This window comes from Loxodonta africana, chromosome 2 (assembly GCF_030014295.1).
Source record: "Loxodonta africana isolate mLoxAfr1 chromosome 2, mLoxAfr1.hap2, whole genome shotgun sequence".
NCBI lineage: Eukaryota > Metazoa > Chordata > Mammalia > Proboscidea > Elephantidae > Loxodonta > Loxodonta africana.
In genome coordinates, this window is record NC_087343.1 from 143829937 (window position 1) to 143851715 (window position 21779).

The 21779-nt window shown below is 36.9% G+C and overlaps 1 protein-coding gene across 6 annotated transcripts in view; it reads left to right on the forward strand.

Annotated features, from left to right (window-relative positions):
- The window catches only part of FEM1C (fem-1 homolog C), a 105048-nt gene that overhangs the window by 20123 nt on the left and 63146 nt on the right, over positions 1–21779 (forward strand). For 4 of the 6 annotated variants that reach the window (XR_010319296.1, XR_010319295.1, XM_064276161.1 and 1 more), the window contains exons 2-3: positions 3291–4397; positions 16405–16484. Coding sequence is in view for 4 of the 6 variants with exons in the window: in XM_064276161.1 (XP_064132231.1) it covers positions 3291–4397; positions 16405–16484 (1187 nt within the window). In the remaining 2 variants the exon portion in view is untranslated. Of the gene's footprint in view, positions 1–3290; positions 9370–16404; positions 16485–21779 lie in introns of those variants that run through there. The other 2 variants (XM_003404487.4, XM_023548991.2) reach the window with 1 other exon arrangement.

Here is a 21779-nt window from a genome sequence, read left to right on the forward strand (position 1 = left end):
TTTTAAAGTGAATATTTGTTTAAATTTACCTACAAATTTATCTTTTTTGTTGATGTTTATACCCACATTTCCAGGCTTCCATGTGGACTCATCCTCCTTCTGCCATTAAAAAAAATTTTTTTTTTCACATTTATTCTTTATGTGGGTATAGAAATCTAAGTTGGCAGTTATTTTAGTGCTTTGAAGGTAACATTCCATTGTCTCTTGGCTTCTGTTATTCCTGATGAGAAGTTTGCTGTCTAGATCCCCAGTCGGACTTTTCTGTCAGCTCTTCTTTGTGTTTGTTTTGTGTTATGACTCTGTTTTCTTCTCTGTTATTTTTTATTAGACACTGGACATTATATATGAAGAATATAAGAACTAATCTGAACCTGGTATCATAATGCCCATTGCCCATTGCCATCAAGTTGACTCCAACTCACAGTGACCTTATAGGACAGAGTAGAATGCCCCACAGGGTTTCCAAGGAGGAGCTGGCGGACTTGAACTGCTGACTTTTGGTTAGTAGCCAGGCTCTTAACCACTGTGTCACCGGGGCTCAAGTATGATAATACCTTCCTCTAAATAGTATTTTATTTACTTCTGGCATTTAATTACATACACTAGCAATCCTGGATTACTTTAATTCAACATTGAGTTGATTTAAATTGTTTTTCAGTCTGAGACTTTTTTCAGCCCTGTGGTGACTGGTCTGTTTACAGTTCACCTTAATTCCTAGGGCCAAGTCAGTCCTTCAGTGTTCTGACCCAAAGTGTAGAGTTTTCAAAATTTCCTTCTTGGTGGGCCCTGTACTCCAGTTTTCTCTCCTAGCCCTGTAAGACTGTCACGAGTTCTGCCCAATTTCTCAGCTGCCTCTCAGAATTGGTAGAGGCGGTTGAAGGAAAGCTACCCCCAAATTATGGGTTTTACTTCTCTCCTTTTCTTTCTTCTCCTGGACATTGAGCACTTGTTAGCACATTAATGCTGTCATGGGTTTTTTTTTTTTTAAATACTTGGTCACATTACCACTGCATTACAAATGTGAAATTCCTTATTCTTTTTTTTTATCCACCAATTTTTTTTCCGATATGTGGGTGTATTCAAATAGTAGATATTCAGTAGTTTTTCAGTACAGAACTTTTGTTAATTAAAAAAACTGACTTGCTGCATTCTTATCCTTGATTTTTTAAATGAAGAAAAATGTCATCTAAACCTTTCTATTCAAATTTCTCTTTATTTAGATTGTCTGTTTCTTACCAAAAAATGATATTAGTAGTAGGGGTGCTTAAGGAACCCTGGTGGCTCAGTAGTTAAGTGCTCAGCTGCCAACCAAAAGGTCTGCGGTTTGAATCTACTAGCCACTCTGTGGAGAAAGATGTGGCTGTCTGCTGCCATAAAGATTACAGCCTTGGAAACCCTGTGGGGCTGTTTTACCCTATCTTACAGGGTCGATGTGAGTCAGAATTGACTCTGAGGCATACAATAACAGGTGTGTTTAATTTGAATTATTTTGAACAAATGGATATCAATGATCAGAAGTTCTGGACTCTGGCAGTACTTGAGTTCACAGTACTAAAATATCCTGTCAGACACTAATCCCGGTGTAGATCACTGAAATCTTAGATCAGAATAAATACACCCAGAATAATTATGTAGTCAACTGTAGATACCATGGAAGACTAAACAGGATAAACTTGGATTGGGATTAAAGTCCTAATGTATAGTAACTTTTGATTTTTCTAACTTTAGTTACGTGATGTGTTCAAGTTTAAAGCACTATACATGCTGTGTGAGGAGGTCCCCAAGACCACCTCCATGTTGGGAGGTGATTCAGCATATAATTGTCCTCAGGGCCAAGATTTATTACAGCAATGTTATAAGACTACACAGCTGGATCATAAGAGGAAAAGGCACTAGAGGAAAAGGCACTGGTGTGGTGTGGTGTGGTTTGGAGGAATCTGCGTGCCGGCTTCTTTATGCTCTCTCCCTCCCATGAGGGGTCACACAGAGCACACACTTCCCCAGCAACACAAATGGATGTGTGCAATGTGTCTGCCCAGGAACTCGGTGCCCAAAGTTTTTATTTGGGGCTCGTCACAGAAACACCCTCTGCCTAACATGTACCTAAAATTCCAGACTCCTAGAAGGAAAACAGGTATTCAGCATAAACTATATTGTTTCTGCATGCAGTTGAGGCATAGTAAGCCAACCTTATATCACTTAGGTAAAGTTTTATATTAGTAAAGGAACTGTTTACCATTCAAGCTCTCAGGTGCTAGCCAAGGGCCAACCTTGGAAGCAAGTCTTTCTAGGGATAGCAGTCTTAGCCTGCTGTGTTAACTCTTTTCTGTACACATGTCTAAAATGACTCACCATTGAAATATTCTGCATACGTAAATATCAAAGGACTGCATGATAATTTCTCTTGATAATTAGCAAAATGTTTATTATTTATCTTAGGTAGCTAAAATATCTGGGCAGTTGTAATGTCTTAATATGTTTTATACAGACTTTTACTAATGTGCCAGTCGCTGTTATCAATTTTAATTCACGTGTGGGAAGAACAGGACAGTGTTAGAACATTTAGTTCATCTAAAAAGAGTGTTTTAAAAATTAAATTACAATGGGAAATTATCCACTATGAAAGGACACTTCAGATGTCTCCTTTTAAAGTTCATGTTGAACCACCCACATATTTTTAGATTGTAGTGGGCTTATTTTTCTTATGGAGCTTTTTGGGGAAAATTCTTTATTACTGAGAATTTTGGCTAAAGTAACTGGCATTCACTTAGCAATAAAAAATATTAAAAAACATTTTCTGACTGCTATTAGAATCATATTATAGAATTTTATATATTATAGACTAGATCTCTCGTTTATAAATGTGGAAGCTGACTCAGAAAGTTTAAGTGACTCAGCAAAATTATGAATAGCTGGTTAATTTCATTTAATCAGTAATTAGTCATAGAGCATACAGCTCTTCAATTCAAAGCTCTAATGATACATATGGATTTGTCATAGATTAATTTCGAGTTTGGTCTGGTGATTTTGGATACCTTTTCATGCCTAATTTGGTCATTTCATTCATTCAACAAGTATAACAGGTTATTCCCTTAACCTCTGCCATGTGTCAGATACTAGTTTTAGGTGCTGGGTATAAAATTCTCTGGTTTGTAATCAGTTTAAAGTATGTACCACTTAAGGGTGCCTTGGAGCTGCCTGCTTTTCTTTAGATCCTAAAGTATGTATGTATGTTATATTATATCCTGGTTTCTCAAAACATGTTACTTCTTTTTTTTCCTCTCCTTAAGGCAACACTGCATTGCATGACTGTGCAGAATCTGGAAGTTTGGACATAATGAAGATGCTCCTTATGTATTGTGCCAAGATGGAAAAGGATGGCTATGGAATGACTCCCCTCCTCTCAGCAAGTGTGACTGGTCACACAAATATTGTGGATTTCCTGACACACCATGCACAGACCAGCAAGACAGAACGTATCAATGCTCTAGAGCTTCTGGGAGCTACATTTGTAGACAAAAAAAGAGATCTACTTGGGGCTTTGAAATACTGGAAAAAAGCAATGAACATGAGGTACAGTGATAGGACTAATATAATTAGCAAACCAGTACCACAGACATTAATAATGGCTTATGATTATGCCAAGGAGGTAAACAGTGCAGAAGAACTAGAAGGTCTTATTGCTGATCCTGATGAAATGAGAATGCAAGCACTGTTAATTAGAGAACGTATTCTTGGTCCTTCTCACCCTGATACCTCTTACTATATTAGATACAGAGGCGCTGTCTATGCAGACTCTGGAAATTTCAAAAGATGCATCAACCTGTGGAAATACGCTTTGGATATGCAGCAGAACAATTTGGACCCTTTAAGTCCAATGACCGCCAGCAGTTTATTATCTTTTGCAGAACTGTTCTCTTTTATGCTACAGGATAGGGCTAAAGGCCTGCTGGGCACTACTGTTACATTTGATGATCTTATGGGCATACTGTGCAAAAGTGTCCTTGAGATAGAGCGAGCTATCAAACAAACTCAGTGTCCAGCTGACCCTTTACAGTTAAATAAGGCTCTTTCCATCATTTTGCACTTGATTTGCTTGTTAGAAAAAGTTCCTTGTACTCTAGAACAGGACCATTTCAAAAAGCAGACTATATACAGATTTCTTAAGCTGCATCCAAGGGGAAAGAATAACTTCAGCCCTCTTCATCTGGCGGTGGACAAGAATACTACATGTGTAGGGCGGTACCCTGTTTGTAAATTTCCATCTCTGCAAGTTACTGCCATACTGATAGAATGTGGTGCTGATGTGAACGTCAGAGACTCCGATGACAATGGTCCCCTACATATCGCTGCTCTGAACAACCATCCAGACATCATGAATCTTCTTATTAAATCAGGTGCACATTTTGATGCCACAAACTTGCACAAACAAACTGCTAGTGACTTGTTGGATGAGAAGGAAATAGCTAAAAATTTGATCCAGCCCATAAATCATACCACATTGCAGTGTCTTGCTGCTCGTGTCATAGTGAATCATAGAATACATTATAAAGGGCATATCCCAGAAAAGCTAGAGACCTTTGTTTCACTTCATAGATGATAATTTGACTGTGTTTTAGCACTGTTAAAGCACGAATTGGTAACAGTTGTTTCATAAATGAGCACTGTTGTGATAACACCAGCATTCATTTAGCTTGATATCATCGTGCTGTCATTGGCTAAAGCATTATAAGCATCAAATTTACAGGATTGGTTTCCCAGTATTTAATATAAATATACCATATAATATATTGTTTGCGAATTACTGAGAAATGTAATGTCATATTCAGATTTCTAAAATTGTTTGCCAAAGGCTTACTATCCATTCTGGTTTTGTTTGCTGTTGGGTGTTGGGGATTGAGTTAACTGTTTTTCAGTGATGTCTGTATACTTTACTGGTTTGTGAATTTTATACAACCGAAGGTCTTTTTCTCCCCTGCTTCCTTCTCCAAGCTTTGCTCCTGTTTCCACTTTAGTTTTGCTTAATCATTTCTACTTACCAGTTTTTTTCCCCTTATGGCCCCTTGCTAGGTTGTACAAACTTTATGGACTTGTTACCATTTGCATTTACCATAAGTGCTTTATCTTCTCTATGCACTGGCTTAAACTTGACTGTTGTATGTTAGCATATTTTCTATGCAGCAGTTGGGCAACTTCAACTCAAAACACTTTTTTTACGTTTGTTACAAAGCTCATTTTATGAAAGTACACTGTAGCATGACAGTTTTTAGAGCTATGGGTTAGCTGTCTGAACCCAAGGTTTGTTTTTTTTTTCCTTCACATCCGAGATTTCTTTCTGTAATCCACTGAAATTATTGTGTGCTAAATTTGGGAAACAAATCTATTCTAACTCATTAACCCAGTTTAAATTTAGGTCTGTCGTCTTAATATATCATGCAGTAAAAGAAAGAGTCTTTATAAAGTGACCCACCTTTCATGCTGCTCCAGCATTGTCCTGCTTGTGCTGATGGTGTGATTAGGTGTAAAGAATTTGCTTAAATTTAACCTCAGAGTTTATCACACAGCATAATGAGTCACGTTGAAATATTCAGTAACGAAACTGCAAATCACTTTTAGTTACAAAAAGAGCTAAAGCATGTCAGTGGCATGATGCTTGCCAAGCCAGGTCTAGGCGTCTAGGATAATTAAAATATTTTAGTACGCGATTTACTGCCATAGTATCAAAGGTCAGTAACAGTGTTCTTTCTTTCTTCAAGCTTAAGTATACCTTTAAAAATAACTTGCATGAATTACATTCGTCTCAATTATTTGTCACCATAGTTAACCACAAAAGGTTGCAGTGCTTCCTATTCCCTTACTGAAAGTTAGCATTTTTATTTTTCGTTTTATTTTATTTAACAGCTTTGCTAATGCCACAGAAAGGGCTCTTTTAACTTAAGAAAAGACAAATGAAAAGGACTAAAAAAGATTCAGGTAATTATCATTCAGCACTTTATTGTTATTCAGAATAAATTTTTTGATGGCATATTTGCCCTGCATATGTCTTAATGAAATTGTTCTGAATAAAAAGCTTCTTATTGATTTAAGAAAAATTCAGCTTACCTGTGAGTTTAATGAGCTGGATCACTCACTCGGGTTTTTGTGTTCACATTTTATTCTGAGGGTTGATGTAATGGTATTTAAGTAGTCAACATTGCAAATAGTCGAGTTAGATTTGTCTTCATTTTTAGTCATTTAAAAAAACTTTTAATGAAGAGTAGTAGATAAATAAAAGAGCAGACTTTTTGGTTAAACAATTGAGGTTTAATTTTTTTTTAAAAGCTATCCTTACCCATTTTACTAGGTTGTAAATTTAATTTCACCTTTGAAAATGGTGAATTGGATATAAATGGGTACTTTCCAACCTCTTAGTGAAGAGATTTTAATATCTCTTATGTACCATGGGCAAATTTGATTAAATATTTGAGCTGCCACATATATTAAGAATAGTTTATTATTTAGGTAGATAGTCTAGAAATCAGACATCAGTATTTTGGAATCACCTGCCTCTAACCTGTGGTATGAGAATTATATATGCACAACTGCTTTTTTAGAAAGGAAAACTTTACAAGTACAGTACATTTACCTTAGCTGATCTCAATAATTTGGGGTTAAAAGATGAGCAGTTGGATTTTTACATGATTTAATATTTCTTCATTTTGGGGGGAGGGAGAGGAGAGTTTACATGTTCTTATAGTAAGGCCCATCTCACACTGTTTTACAGGTGATCCTGAATTGTGCAACTGTAAAATAAGGGTTTCTTTAAATAGTATTCTTCCACTGCTAAAAATTGGTAACGTACAACTGTTCTTCAGTCTGGGTAACTGAGATGCCTTATGTCAATTAGGGTATAATTTTCACTTCTGTGTTTGCCATTTCCCCAAATACCACTGGGAGTTCTTGAAAAAGAAGTTAGATTAACAGCTCAAAATTGTCCATGATTTTATTTTAAAGGGGGTTGGTTAATGTGACCTCAAACACTGATAAGGCCTTCAGAAAGTATTCTCAAAATTATTGTGAGACTGAATAAAATAAAATATTTAAATTTGTTATTTTTATAAACCACAGATGAGTAAATTTAATATTTACCGAGGTAATTGTACTGATTTGAGTCAAAGTATATACTGTAGCATGGTGTTGACTGGAGTTACTGTGTAAGTTTTGAGTACATAACTACAAAAATGTCCTGTTGAGGCCTGCTGGATTTTGTATGTTCCGCGATTGATCTTTTTTGTAAAAAAAAAAAAAAAAAGTCATTTCACTCAGATTGGATTCCAGTCTGTGTTATAAAGATAAGTGAATTATAGTTTAAAAATAGTCATTTTCTTGTCCATAAATCTGACAGGGACATAAGCCCAACTCAGCAAAAGATAATTTAATGCTCTTTATGATTTTGAAGTTAAGCATTTGCTCACTAGTAAGGTGATACTTTAATGTGTAACATTAAAAAAAAAAAAAAGAGACTCCCATCTACTGTGATTTGGGAAAGTTGTTTAAATTATATTTGAAAAATAACTCTTTAAAATCATATGCCCAGAAGAAACCTTAGGCTGAACTTATAGGTATAATAATCCTTCTTTATTTTCTCAGACTTGTGGAGGCCAGATGAGATAATAACCATATTCTCGTACACTGTAACAGCAGCATTATTTGTTTGGAACTTTAACCATTCTAGAGTTAAATACTAAGGAAACTAAAATTAATTGCTCATCATCTTTTGTTTTTATTTTTACCCTCATATCACTAAACAGCTAGTTTCTCTCCCTTTTGTCAGTTCCCATTGTGTATCTTTCAAAAGAAGTACTGTATTCAGATGCCAGCCAATGAATTGTCATACAGTGGAAAATGATATGCCACAACATTCATTGTAAGGTTTAATAAAATTAAATTTGCACCAAATATAAGTATATTCTTATTAACTCTTGATACTTGATTGGTGTTATCTTAGTGCATATGATAGTGGACTCCTGGACTCCTGCCTCAGAAAACACCTAATTGGTAATTTATGGGCGGTTAGAACTTAGAGATAGTATTTATTATTAATACTTCTGTATAAAAAACAAAGATGATTTAGGTACAGTTCATTCTAAATGTTCTTCAGTAAAGAACACAAAATCTAATAAAAATATGGGAAGACTTTTGTTATCAAATACGTAGGACAGCTGCTTGTAACTCTCGTTCTTGTTTCTTAACTAGTTTGATACTAAGTGTCATTAGAAGTACATCAGAAATATATAACTATGAAGGTAAGTTTATAAATTTATTTCCATTACTTTTGTAAAATCTAGGTAGTCTTGGGTATCAGAACAAGATGGTGAAGTGAGTGAACATTCCCGTTTACTCCCCCCACAACTAACCCACTAAACAACAAAAACAAGCACAGGCCAAGAGCTCAGACCTCTGGATGGCAACTGAGGTGTTGGAGAGTTGGATGAGTCTAGAAGCAGGAGAGGAGGAGCGCAGATGGTACAGAAGCTGGGAGAACCTACCCGCTAACATCTGGAGCACTTGCTCATTGCAGCCATTTTTGGGACAGGGCTGGGCAATACCCCAAACAGGGAACACAGAAAGAGAGCTAAATGAAGCTATAACCTGATATTTTTAAGGCAACACAGATTTCCTCACAATTAGGAGGGTGTGACAGGAGACTGGTACTGTGAGAGAGTGCTGTTGAATCTTGCTGAGACCTGAGATGGACAGGTGTTAGGACTAGAAGGAGCAGCAAGTGGGGAATACATCAGATGGGCAACACAGAGGGAAATTGCTGGCTCCCTGCCCACAGTGGGACATCATGGGAGAGCCTGTTCGGGGACCTGTGAGGGGAAAAAAGAGCTCCCCACCTTTACCACAGGAAAGTTGAGCACCACTGCTTATGTCAGCATCTGCAACCAGCTAGAGCCACCCCACACGTACATGTCGAAATCCAGAAATCAATCATCCAGAACACCTGAATCAGCACTGAAAAAAACATAAGGATAAGAATGCCTTCTAGGCTCTGAGGACAAGATACCAAACCAAGTGCCGTTGGGTCAATTCTGGATCATAGTGACCCTGTGGGGTGGGATGGAGCTGCCCCGTGGGGTTCTGAGGGCCATGAGTCTTTGTGGAGGCACATTGCCATATCTTTCTCCTGCAGAGTGGCTGGTGGGTGCGGGCTGCCAGCCTACCAGTTGGCAGTCAGGTGCTTGGCAGCTGTGCAACCGGGACACACAATCAGAAAAAATTTCCCACAAAAACCAGAATACAGAGTTTAAAGTAAAAAATATAACAAAGGCCCAAGTTAAAAAAAAAAAAAGATCACAGGAGAAGAAACGCCAATCAAAAGCAAAACATGAAGAGGTGGAAATTTCTACTTTAGGAGCAAGACTAACAAAAAAAAACTGATAATTTTCAAACAATACTGCTAAATATGTCTAAAGAAAGCAAAAAGCACAGAGAACAAACTAGCAGAGATTAGGAAACAAATGGAAGAATAAAATGAGAGACTTAAAGAAATTGAAAACAAAACAAAAAAAAACCGCTGGAACTGAAGAATAAAGCAGCTGAATTAGAAAAAACAAGAGAAACAACAATAGAATACGCAGAAAGTAGGATAAATGAACTAGAAAACAAAAAAACTGAATTTATGAAGTCTCAAGAGAAACAAAAGAACAAAGAAAAGGAAACTAACCCAAATGGAAATAGGGGATTCAATTAAGAAATCGAACATTAGAATTATTGGAATACCAGAGTACCATTATAGCAATAAAGGCATGGAAAGAATTTTCCAAGGAAGAGAGAATTTCCCAGACCCAGAGAACCAATCCTGCAAATACAAGAAGCTACGCAAATCTCAATTAGAAGAAACACAAAAAGATCAACTCTGCAACATATCCTAATAACATTTTTGCAAATCAAAGACAAGGAGTTCCAAAAGCAGAAGGAGAAAAATGCAATATTACACACCAAGGGTCTTTCATAAGACCCCAGAAACCCTAGAGGCCAAAAGGCAATGGAGTGACATATATAAAATACTAAACAAAAGCAACTACCAACCACAAATTCTTTACCCAGCAAAGTTGTCATTCAAAAATGAGGGGGAAATCAAAAACATTCCCAAAGAAACAGAAGCTGTGGGAATTTGCCACTACCAGACCAACGTTGCAAGTATTACTCAAGGGAGCATTCCAAATGGGAAGACAAAGCATTAAATATTTGTACCTGTACATGGGGTAGGGGGTGCAGGGTGGATAAAAATAAAAAATAAAAGCAAGAAAGCTCTCCAAAAAATGCAACAAAATGGGCAGTCATAATGACCCAAGTGTATGATATTTTCAGGGTATAAACTCGATAATTAAACACCGTGAACAATACAATACCAAGTTTGTAAGAAATAAATACAAAGTAAACATCAAATACACGTTGTATATTGATGTTAATGGAGGCACATCAACAGAAATGAGGGATAGAGAAGCATATCAGCAATAGATTTAATATGTTGAGGCTGTATGTTGACTTCTTCATATGTTAAATGTTGTTGCACTTGTAAGTTGTGAAAAGTAGTATATGTGGGCCACTGAGAAAAAACACTGGGAAGAAGGAAAAAGGGAAAAAGTCTCATCACGAGAAAGCAGCCAAACACAAAAACAGAAAAATCAGAATAAAAAAACAATGAAGATACGAAACACTTAAAAAAAAACAAATAACAAAATGAGTGAAGTAGACAGTTTTCAGTAATACCCTGAAATGTAAATGGTCTGAACACCCCATGCAAAAGGCAGAGAGTGGCAGAATGGACAAAAAAAAAAAAAAAAAAAAAATTTGCTGTCTACAAGAAACACCTTAAACGTAAGGACACAAACATACTGAAGATAAAAGGACATACTTTAGGGATCTAAAAATAATGAAACAAACAGACAAATGTACACATATGTTCATTCCTGCTTTATTCACAATAGCAAGTAAATGGAAATGAATGAAGTGCCCTCATGCATCTATCAGGTTGTGCTGTGGGGGGTTGCATGTTGCTATGATGCTGGAAGCTATGCAACTGGTGTTCAAAAACTAGGAGGGTCACCCATGGCAGATAGGTTTCAGCTGAGCTTCCAGACTAAGACTAGGAAGAAGGACCTGGCAGTCTACTTCTGAAAAGAATTAGCCAGTAAAAACCTTATGAATAGCAGCAGAACATTGTTATAGAGCTAGAAGATGAGCCCTTCAGGTTGGAAGGCACTCAAAAGACAACTGGGGAACAACTGCTTCCTCAAAGTAGAGTCGACTTCAATGATGTGGATGGAGTCAAGCTTTTGGGACCTTCATTTGCTGGTGTGGCATGACTCAAAATGAGAAGAAACAACTGAAAACACGCATCAGTAATTGAATGTAGAATGTACGAAGTATAAATCTAGGAAAATTGGAAATCGTCAAAAATGAAATGGAATGCATAAGCATCAATATGCTGGGCATTAGTGATCTGAGATGGACTGGTATTGGCCATTTTTAATTGTGTTGGGAGTGAAATATTGAAGAGGAATGGCATTGCATTTATCATCAAAAAGAACATTTCAAGATCTATCCTGATGTATAATGCTGTAAGTGATAGATAATATTCATACACCTATAAGGAAGACCAGTTAATACGACTATTATTCAAATTTATGCACCAATCACTAAGGCCTAAGATGAAGAAATTGAAGATTTTAACCAACTTCTGCAGTCTGAAATTGATCGAACATGCAATCAGGATCATTGATAATTACTGCGGATTGGAACGTGGAAGTTAGAAACAAAGAAGGATCAGTAGTTGGAAAGCATGGCCTTGGTGATAGAAATGATGCCAAAAATTGCATGATAGAATTTTGCAAGACCGACTTCTTCACTGCAAATACCTTTTTTCACCAACATAAATGGCAACTATACACATGGACCTCGCCAGATGGAATACACAGGAATCAAATTGACTACATTTGTGGGAAGAGGCGATGGAAAAGCTCAATATCATCAGTCAGGACAGGGCCAGGGGTCAGCCGCAGAACAGACCATCAATTACTCATATGCAAGTTCAAGTTGAAACTGAAGAAAATTAGAACAAGTTGACGAGAGCCAAAGTATGACCTTGAGTATATCCCACCTAAATCTAGAGACCATCTCAAAAATAGATTTGGCACGTTGAACACTAATGACCAAAGACCAGACGAGTTGTGGAATGACATCAAGGACATCATACATGAAGAGAGGAAGAGGTCATTAAAAAGACAGGAGAGAAAGAAAAGACCAAAATGCATATCAGAAGAGACTCTGAAACTTGCTCTTGAATGTCAAGTAGCTAAAGCAAAAGAAAGAAATGATGAAAGAGTTGAAGTTTTCAAAGGGTGGCTCGAGAGGACAAAGTATTTTAACGACATGTGCAAAGATCAGGAGATGGAAAACCAAAAGGGAAGAACACACTCTGCATTTCTCAAGCTGAAAAAACTGAAGAAAAAATTCAAACCTCGAGTTGCAATATTGAAGGATTCTATAGGGAAAATATTAAACAACTCAGGAAGCATCAAAACAAGGTGGAAGGACAATGCAGGGTCACTATTCCAAAAAGAATTGGTTGACGTTCAACCATTTCAGGAGGTACTGCCTGAGCAGGAACCAATGGTACTGAAGGAAAAAGTCTAAGCTGCTTTGAAGGTGTGGGGGAAAAACAAGTCTACAGGAATTGATGGAATACCAATTGAGATGTTTCCACAAACAGGGGCAGTGCTGGAAGTACTCTCTTGTCTATGCCAAGAAATTTGGAAGACAGATACCTGGCCAACTGACTGAAAGAGATCTATATTTATGCTTATTCCCAAGAAAGGTGATCCCACTGAAAGCAGAAATTATCAAAAAATATCATTAATGTCACACACAAGTAAAATTTTGCTGAAGATCATACGGCTGCAGCAGTATATTGACAGGGAACTACCAGAAATTCAAGCTGGATTCAGAAGAGGACACGGAACCAGGGATATCATTGCTGATGTCAGATGGATCCTCACTGAAAGCAGAGAATTCCAGAAAGATGTTTACCTATGTTTTATTGACTATGCTTTGAGGGTCATAACAAATTATGGATAACATTGGGGAGAATGGGAATTCCAAAACAACTGTGCTCATGAGGAAACTGTACATAGACCAAGAGGCAGTCATTCCAATAGAACAAGGGGATACTGTGTAATTTAAAGTCAGGAAAGGTGTGCATCAGTGTTGTATCCATTCACCATACCTATTCAATCTGTATGCTGAGCAAATAATTGGAGAAGCTGGACTATATGAAGAAGAATGGGGCATCAGGATTGGAGGAAGACTCATTAACAACCTGCTTTATGCATATGACACAACCTTGCTTGCTGAAAATGAAGAGGACTAGAAGCACTTAACTGATGAAGATCAAAGACCACAGCCTTCACTATGGATTACACCTCAACATAAAGAAAACAAAAATGCTCACAACGGGACCAATAAGCAACATCATAATAAATGGAAAAAAGATTGAAGTTGTCAAGGATTTCATTTTACTTGGATCCACAATCAACACCCATGGAAGCAGCAGTCAAGAAATCAAAAGACGCATTGCGTCGGGTAAGTCTGCTTCAAAGGACCTCTTTAAAGTGTTGAAAAGCAAGATGTTACCTTGAAGACTAAGGTGAGCCTGATGCAAGCCATGGCATTTTCAATTGCCTCCTATGCATGTGAAAGCTGGGCAATGAATAAAGACGACTGAAGAATTGACACCTTTGAATTGTGGTGTTGGGGAAGAATATTGAATATACCACAGACTGCCTTAAGAACAAACAAATCTGTTTTGGAAGAAGCATAGTCAGAATGCTCCCTAGAAACAAGGATGGCAAGACTACGTCTCATATACTTTGGACGTATTGTAAGGAGGGATCAGTCCCTGGAGAAGGACATCATGTTTGGTAAAGTGGAGGGTCAGTGAAAAAGAGGAAGACCCTCAGTGAGATGGATTGACCCAGTGGCTGCAACAATGGGCTCAAGAATAACAACGATTGTGAGGATGGCGCAGGGCAGGGCAGTGTTTTGTTCTGTTGTACACAGGGTCGCTATGAGTCGGAACTGACTCGATAGCACCTAACAACGACAATGTCTAATATATTGATCTTCAAGCTCCTTAGAACCAGCCATTTTGCCAAAGTGCCTTGTTTCTTTAACTCAGGAATGTTATTTGGGATCTGGGTGTCACCATGAGTCAGAACCCGACAGCAATTTATTTAGAATCCAGGATTTGAGCTTTGGTTGTGCTTGTTGCTATTGCAGTGTCACTGCTTCTAGGCCTTCTCAGTGAACAGAGGTAATAATCTTATCAATGTATACTAATCCATGTATACATACATCTGTAATTACTTCCAAATCTACCTGTCTGTTTACATTTAAAGTAAACCTGAGTTCATTCTAATATCTCCAAGTCTAATCCAATGCCTCAGGGTTCATTGTAGCTTTCTCCCTTTGCTTATTTGTAACTTCTTACTCTGTCAATGATACACCTAACTCCCATCATCTACAATCTATTTACTTATATGTTCAACCATAATAAACATTGACATCCAGTTTTACCAGCACCATTTGTTAAAAAGACTGTCTTTTCCCCATTTGGTGGACTTTGGACCCTTGTTGAAAATCAGGTGACCATAGGTGGATGGATTTTCATCGGGGCTCTCAATTCTGTTCCATTGGTCAATGTATTGGTTGTTGTACCAGTACCAGGCTGTTTTGACTACTGTAGCTGTGTAGTAGGTTCTGAGGTCAGGTACTTTGTTCTTCTTCAATAGTACTTTACTTATCCGGGCCCTCTTCCTTTTCCATATAAAGTTAATGATTAGTTTTTCCATCTCTTTAAAGAATGTTGTTGGTATTTGGATCAGGATTACATGGAATTTGTTGATTGCTTTGGGTAGAATTGTCATTTTCACAGTGTTGAGTCTACCTATCCATAAGCATGGTATGTTTTTCCATTTATGTAGATCTCTTTTGGTTTCTTGCAGTAGTGTTTTGTAGTTTCTTTGTATAGGTCTTTTACATCCCTGGTTAAATTTATTCCTATGTAGTTTATTTTTTTTAGGGGCTATTACAAATGGCATTGTTTTCCTGATTTCATTTTTATTATTTTTATTGGTGTATAGGAATCCAGCTGATTTTTGTATGTTTTCTTGTATCCTGCTACTCTGCTGAATCTTTCCATTAGTTCCAACAGTTTTCTCATGGAGTCTTTTGGGTTTTCTATGTATAGTATCATATCATCCACAAATAGGGATAGTTTTATTTCTTCATTACCAATTTGGATGCCCTATATTTCTTTTTCTTGACTTATTGCTCTAGTTAGGACTTCCAGCACAATGTTAAATAGGAGTGGTGATAAGGGGCATCCTTGCCTTTTTCCTGTTCTCAAGGGGAGTTTTTTCAGCCTGTCTCCATTAAGAATTATGTTGGCTGTTGGTTTTGTATAGATGCCCTTTATTATGTTGAAGAATTTCTCTTCTATACCTATTTTATTGAGAGTTTTTTTCAGGAATGGGTGTTGGACTTTGTCGAATGCCTTTTCTTTGTCAATTGAGATGACAATGTGATTCTTTTATTTATGTGGTGGTTTATGCTGATTGATCTTCTAATGTCGAACCATCCTTGCATACCTGGTATGAATCCTATTTGATCATGGTGTATTTTTTTTTTATGATGCTAATTTCAATGGGCTAGAATTTTGTTGAGAATTTTTGCATCTATATTCCTAAGAGATACTGATTTATAGCTTTCTTTTTTTGTGGTGCCTTTGCCTGGTTTTGGTATCAGGGTTACGTTGACTTCATAGAATGAATTCGAAAGTATCCCTTCCTTTTCTATGTTCTGAAATAGTTTGAGTAGTACTGGTGTAAGCTCTTCTCTAAAAATTTGGTAGAATTTTCTGGCGAAGCCACCTGGGCCAGGGCTTTTTTTTTATCGGGAGTTTTTTTTTAATTACCTTGTCAATGTCTTCTCTTGTTATGGGTCTGTTCAGATTTTCAACATCATTTTGTATTATTTTGGGTAGGTCGTGTTTCCAGAAATTTGTCCATTTCCTCTAGGTTTGCAACAAAACTTTTTTTTTTTTTTTTAATGACTATTTTTTAACAGACATCAAAGAGAATGACTTTGGATGATGGACGATTCTGACTACAAGCAACAAGCTCACCTTCATCAAAAAAAAAAAAAAAGGAAGAAAATGTATAAAAGACCATTAAATAGAATATGCATTTAATCTGTTGCCACTTAAAATTTTTCTGTCTCAGCTGATTATTCAACAAATCTAACTCTAGTATATTTTCACTGCTTTTGCTGATTTTCTACCTTTTTTTTTTTATCTAGAAGTTGTGGTTGCTGAAATGGAATCAAAGTTTTCAGTTGGAGAAATTTGTCGTCCTGCCATTTTGAATGAAGCCTTAAAGGTGAACTGATGTTTAAGGATTATTAGGAGTACATGGGGGAGAGGTTCAGGCAGAGGATTTTTCTGACTTTTAGGTTCAATAAGAATTGAAATAGGTCTTAAAGTAAAACTGCTTATGTATTTTCCACCTTATTATTTATTATATATTTTTTAATTAACAGTTCATATTGTTAGGGCTGACTGGCTATTGTTTTGAAATGAAGTTTAGAGGACAAGTGCATAACCTATTGACTGAATTTTCTTCATCTTTTGAAATCATTATTGTGCTCAAAAGTTTGTACTTTATATTTTATTTTGAAACCTATACTTAGATAAAATTGTAGAAGCTAGCTTTTGAATGCGTGTGTGTGTTTGCAAGTGACTTTTTTGTATTCTGAACTCGTTAAAGCTGACCCATGCTGTGCATTCAGAACCTGTGCTCAGCATGATTGAAAATCAATCATAGTCTACCAGGTTTGGTAACAAGATCTGTTTTCTGTAGTTAAGAATTTTAAAGTTTTTTTTTTTAGACATGGAATTGCCGGAAAAATAAAGATGTGTGAGGAATCAAAAATGAATCCCATAGTTTTAATCTTTTACCGATCTTTTAAGCCATCTAGAATTACTTCTGTAAAAAAAAAAAAATCTTGAAACTGACCTAGAAAAATGAATTCATCACTTCTGCCTCCAGAATCAGGTGAAATTTGGTTTGGAAGTGATTTTTTTTCTATTTCTGCAAGCTCATTTTACATTCTGTTCTTAATGTCAGGGGTGAAATGATTTCGGGACATTAGTCAAATGAGAATGCAGATCTGTCTTGCTAGGCTAAGGCACTGAGGGAGGTATTTAAAAGAATGAGACCTAAGACTGGGTATTTAGAGCAGCAGTGGTATGTGTGGGTTTTGTTTTTAATCAAATCTGAATTTATCTTTTAACAATCGCATTTTAACAGGCTTATTGATAGTATTTCTAATTTATTTGGACTACTTCTACCATTTTATTTGACCGACCTTTTATGTTGCTTTTATTTCTTCTTTCCTACCTTTAAGAAGATTGTTTTCTGTATTTCTGTCTCCCTTTTTCCTTCTATTTGTTTAGAAATTATACGTTCCATTTTTTAAAAAGCACTTTTAGTGGCTACATTTACATTTTAACATGTATAATGTGCTGTATTATTGCCCCCAAAATATATGCCTACCTGAAACCTCAAAATGTGACCTTATTTGGAATAAGGGTCTTTGCATACATGTAATTAAGGTAAGAATCTCAAGATAAGATTATTTAGGATTAGGGTAGGCCCTAAATTCAATGATGAGTATCCTTATAAGAAATAGAAAAGGAGAAAACACAGAGACCCCGGGGAGAGGCCATGTAAAGACAGAGACATACAGAGGGAAGGTCAAGTGAAGATGGAAGCAGAGATTGGAGATAGGAAGCTACAAGTCTAGAAATGCTGGGATTTGCTGGCAGCCACCAGAAGCTAGGAGAGAGACGTGGAAAGGATTCTCCCTCAGAGCCTCCAGGAGGAACCAACTCTGCCAACACCTAGGTTTCAGACTCTGGCCTCCAGAACTGTGAGAGAAATTTCTGTTGTTTTAAGCTGCTCAGATTGTGGTAATTTGTTACAGCAGCTAGAGGAAACTGATACAATATGTGTGCTGGCTTGACGAGATTGTATGTAGTATAAAAACCAAAAAAACCAGACCCATTGCCTCGAGTAGATTAGCAACCCTATAGGACAGTGTAGAACTGCCTCATAGGGTTTCTAAGGAGCACCTGGTAGATTCAAACTGCCATCCTTTTGGTTAGCAACGTAGTTCTTAACTACTACGCCACAAGGGTTTCCATATGTAGTGTGGGGACCTTAAAATGTTTTAACTCCAATCACTTTTTTCTCATCTTTCAGGTTATTATAAATCTAAGATTTTTGTTTCACCTTGGTTTTAACTCTCCTCCCATTCAAATTAATCATTTTGTTGTTGTCGTTTTAGTTTGTGCTCAGACGTATTTATTTACCAGTTTCAATGATAACACTGTTCATTACTTGCATTCCATTCTTTCCTTTGGACACTTTTTTCTTTTTTTAAAGTACTTCTTTTAATATTCTTTCTTGGAGTTACTGTGTGTATCCCAGTCTGACAGCTTTTCCCTCAGCATTTTGAAGGTGCTGTTCCATTTTGACCTCTAATGTTGTGGAGAAATTCTGTCATTCTCTGTTCCATATGGGTAATCATTTTTTTTTTTTTTTGCTCTCATTTCCTTTTGAATTTTCTCTGTTTGGCATTCTGTACTTTCATTATGATGTGGCTAAGTTTGGATTTATATATTTTTCCTGCTTGTGACTCAGTATGCTTCTTCAATTCGAGGATTCATGCCTTTCTTTAGTTCAAGAAAATTATCACCCATTATAACTTTGTCTATTGACTTTCCCTCATTCTCTTGTTCACTTCTGGAACTCCTGTTAGATGTATTGTTAGACTTTCTAAGCAATTTTCTTAAATCTTCCCGTCATTCATTAATTCTTTTATCTCCTATCTAATCTGTTGTTTAACATATCTATCAAGACTTTGTAAACCCTGCTGGTGGTAGTGGTTAAGTGCTACGCTGCTAAGCAAAAAGTCGGCAGTTTGAATCCACCAGGTGCTCCTTGGAAACTATGGGGCAGTGCTACTCTGTCCTATAGAATTGCTATGAGTCAGAATCCACTCGACAGCAATGGGGTTGGTTTCAGTTTTTTAATTATTTTGAATTTCAATGACTATATATTTTTATTTCTAGAATTTGTTTCTTTTTGAGTTTGCTTGTTCTTTTTCAGCTTCTCTCCCTCATCATTTTAAACATTCTCACCTTGATCCCTTTTCAATTGTTATACTACCTCAAGTTCTTGAGGTGCTAATCCTCCTATTGGTAGTGCTGCCCACTTCTTGATGGATCAATTTCTCATGTAGTTTGTAATTTTATTTATGTAGTTGTCATCAGCAGGTGATTTTTTTTTTTTTAAGTATCCTAGGCTTTGGGAGTATTCCTACTGAGTTACCAGGGCCCAGGGGTTACAGGATCAGTTAGCGTATTAAATGTTTAGCTTGGGTATCCTATATGAAATAGAGTTGATTTGGATTCCATGCACGAAATACAGGCTTAAAGTTTCAGTTCCTCTTGGAAACATTTTTTGTTTGCTCCTGGAGTAATGGGCAGACAACAAAGGTTCCCTGCTGCTTCTCTGGACTACAAGTCTAAGTTTTTCTTGGTCCCCTTTACTCAAGGGGAAGTTGTTCCAGATTTCTGACTTTATGCATGGAATTTAGTTCCAGCTTACTGTTACATCGAGGCTCAAAGAGATGCCTACTATAGGTGTTAAATCCTCGGTCCCTGGTTATTAGGCACCACTACTACCTTCTATTCTGATGTTAGCTCATGCCCTTCCTGCTCTAGCTTTGAATTCCCCTCTCCATTTCTGAAACTTAAAGAATTTCCTGTCTTTCAAGTTCAGCTATGTATTTAAGAAGACAAATTACTATTATTATTTTGTGTATTCAACCAGCATTTCCATGTGTTTAGAATGTGAAAGTAGTCTGCACTAAGCCACTTTTCCATTCTCATCTCAAACTGTGCTGGGTCACAAATACCAGAGTTATTAAGAGATTTACTGTTTTATAAACTAGGGATGATTCAAGGTCATTTTTTTTATTGACATTCTGTCTAGAATTGTTATACTTTGTTAATGGGTCAGAAAAGTAAGGAATTATAATTGTGCCAAGAATCATATATAACCTTGGGTATACCCATGGAACTCAGTTCTGGATGTGAACGCTGTCTGTCTCCTGCCAGAATAGAAAACAAAGTTGCTCAGAGCAACCTGTAACAAGGCCAAGATTTGGCGCTGAGAACACTTTAAGCCACTGAGCGGTCTTCATTTCAAAGCTGTAGACCGTAGGCCTAGCTCAAATAAACCTTCCTGCAATGTTCAGGGTAAAAGGGAAGGTGAGAGTTTGCATACTGCATTTCTTCTGATTCACTGATAAAAACTCACTCAAGGGTTATTTTGGTGTACGAATTATTTAGTGTTTAATGGTGCTTTTAGAGAATGTATTGTCTTTAGCGGCGGACTAATATCTCCAGATAGCTGAAAGGAGAAATGTATATTTAATAAACCCATTCACCCATAAGCACTCCATTTAATATATATTATATACTGACCCTTAAGATATTTATTTACATATACATAAGTATGCGAACCCTGGTGATATAGTGGTTAAGTGCTATGACTGCTAACCAAAAGGTCGGCAGTTCGAATCTGCCAGGTGCTCCTTGGAAACTCTGTGGGGCAGTTCTACTCTGTCCAATAGGGTCGGTGTGAGTCAGAATCGACTTGATGGCACTGGGTTTGTTTTTTTTTAATACATAAGTTTATATATTTAAGGACCCTTAAGATATATAAGTGTGTGTGTGTGTGTGTATATATATATATATACACATATATATACGTACAGGCAGCCCCCCGGGTTATGAACTAGACCGTTCCTGTGTCTTTAAGTTGAAGTATTTGTAGGTAAGCTGGAACAGGTGATACGGTTCTTATTTAACCTTACTTTAGTTCAAGAAAAGGCTCAAAGTCTTTTCAACGACTTAAAAACTGCGTGTGCAGCAAGTGAAGGTGAGTGTTTTGTTGCCCATAGGGGTCTGTTCAATTGTTCCAAAGTGAGAGTAAATTCACATAACATTTAAGGGCAAGTATGAGTTGTCTATAAGTCGAATGTTAATAACACAGGGACTGCCTGTATGTATAAAGAGAGAGGAGAGAGACAGAAAAACAGAGAGAGAGGCCCCTCCAAGAAACCATTTGATATATAGCTGAATGGTAATGCACTTCCTTGCGTTGTGCCAACAGCATAATGGATAGTGTATTTGCTGTACTGCATGTTTTAAGGAGTGGCTTATTAAATTATAATGGCAAGACTGTTTTTAGGCATAGAAAATGCTAGCCATTCAAAGGTCAGATGTCTAAAAAAAAATTAGATCCATATCAGATGGGAACACACTTTAAATAATTGTGACCACATTTGTTTTGCTTGCTAGTTGCCTAGTTACTCACAGAGGCCACACGACATGATAGAATTGCAGACACAGAGAAGGTGTGGTAAATTTCCCTGATATCAAACAGCTGAAAAAAATAGTTTGGCTCTGGCAGTCAGGAATTTATCTGTTCAGAAAATAACTCCACAACTCATTGCAGCTTTTTATTGCATTGAATTCATTTAACGTACTTCTTTGCAACATGCAATTGCAGTGTTTAAGTATTCAAGTATCACTTCTGGGT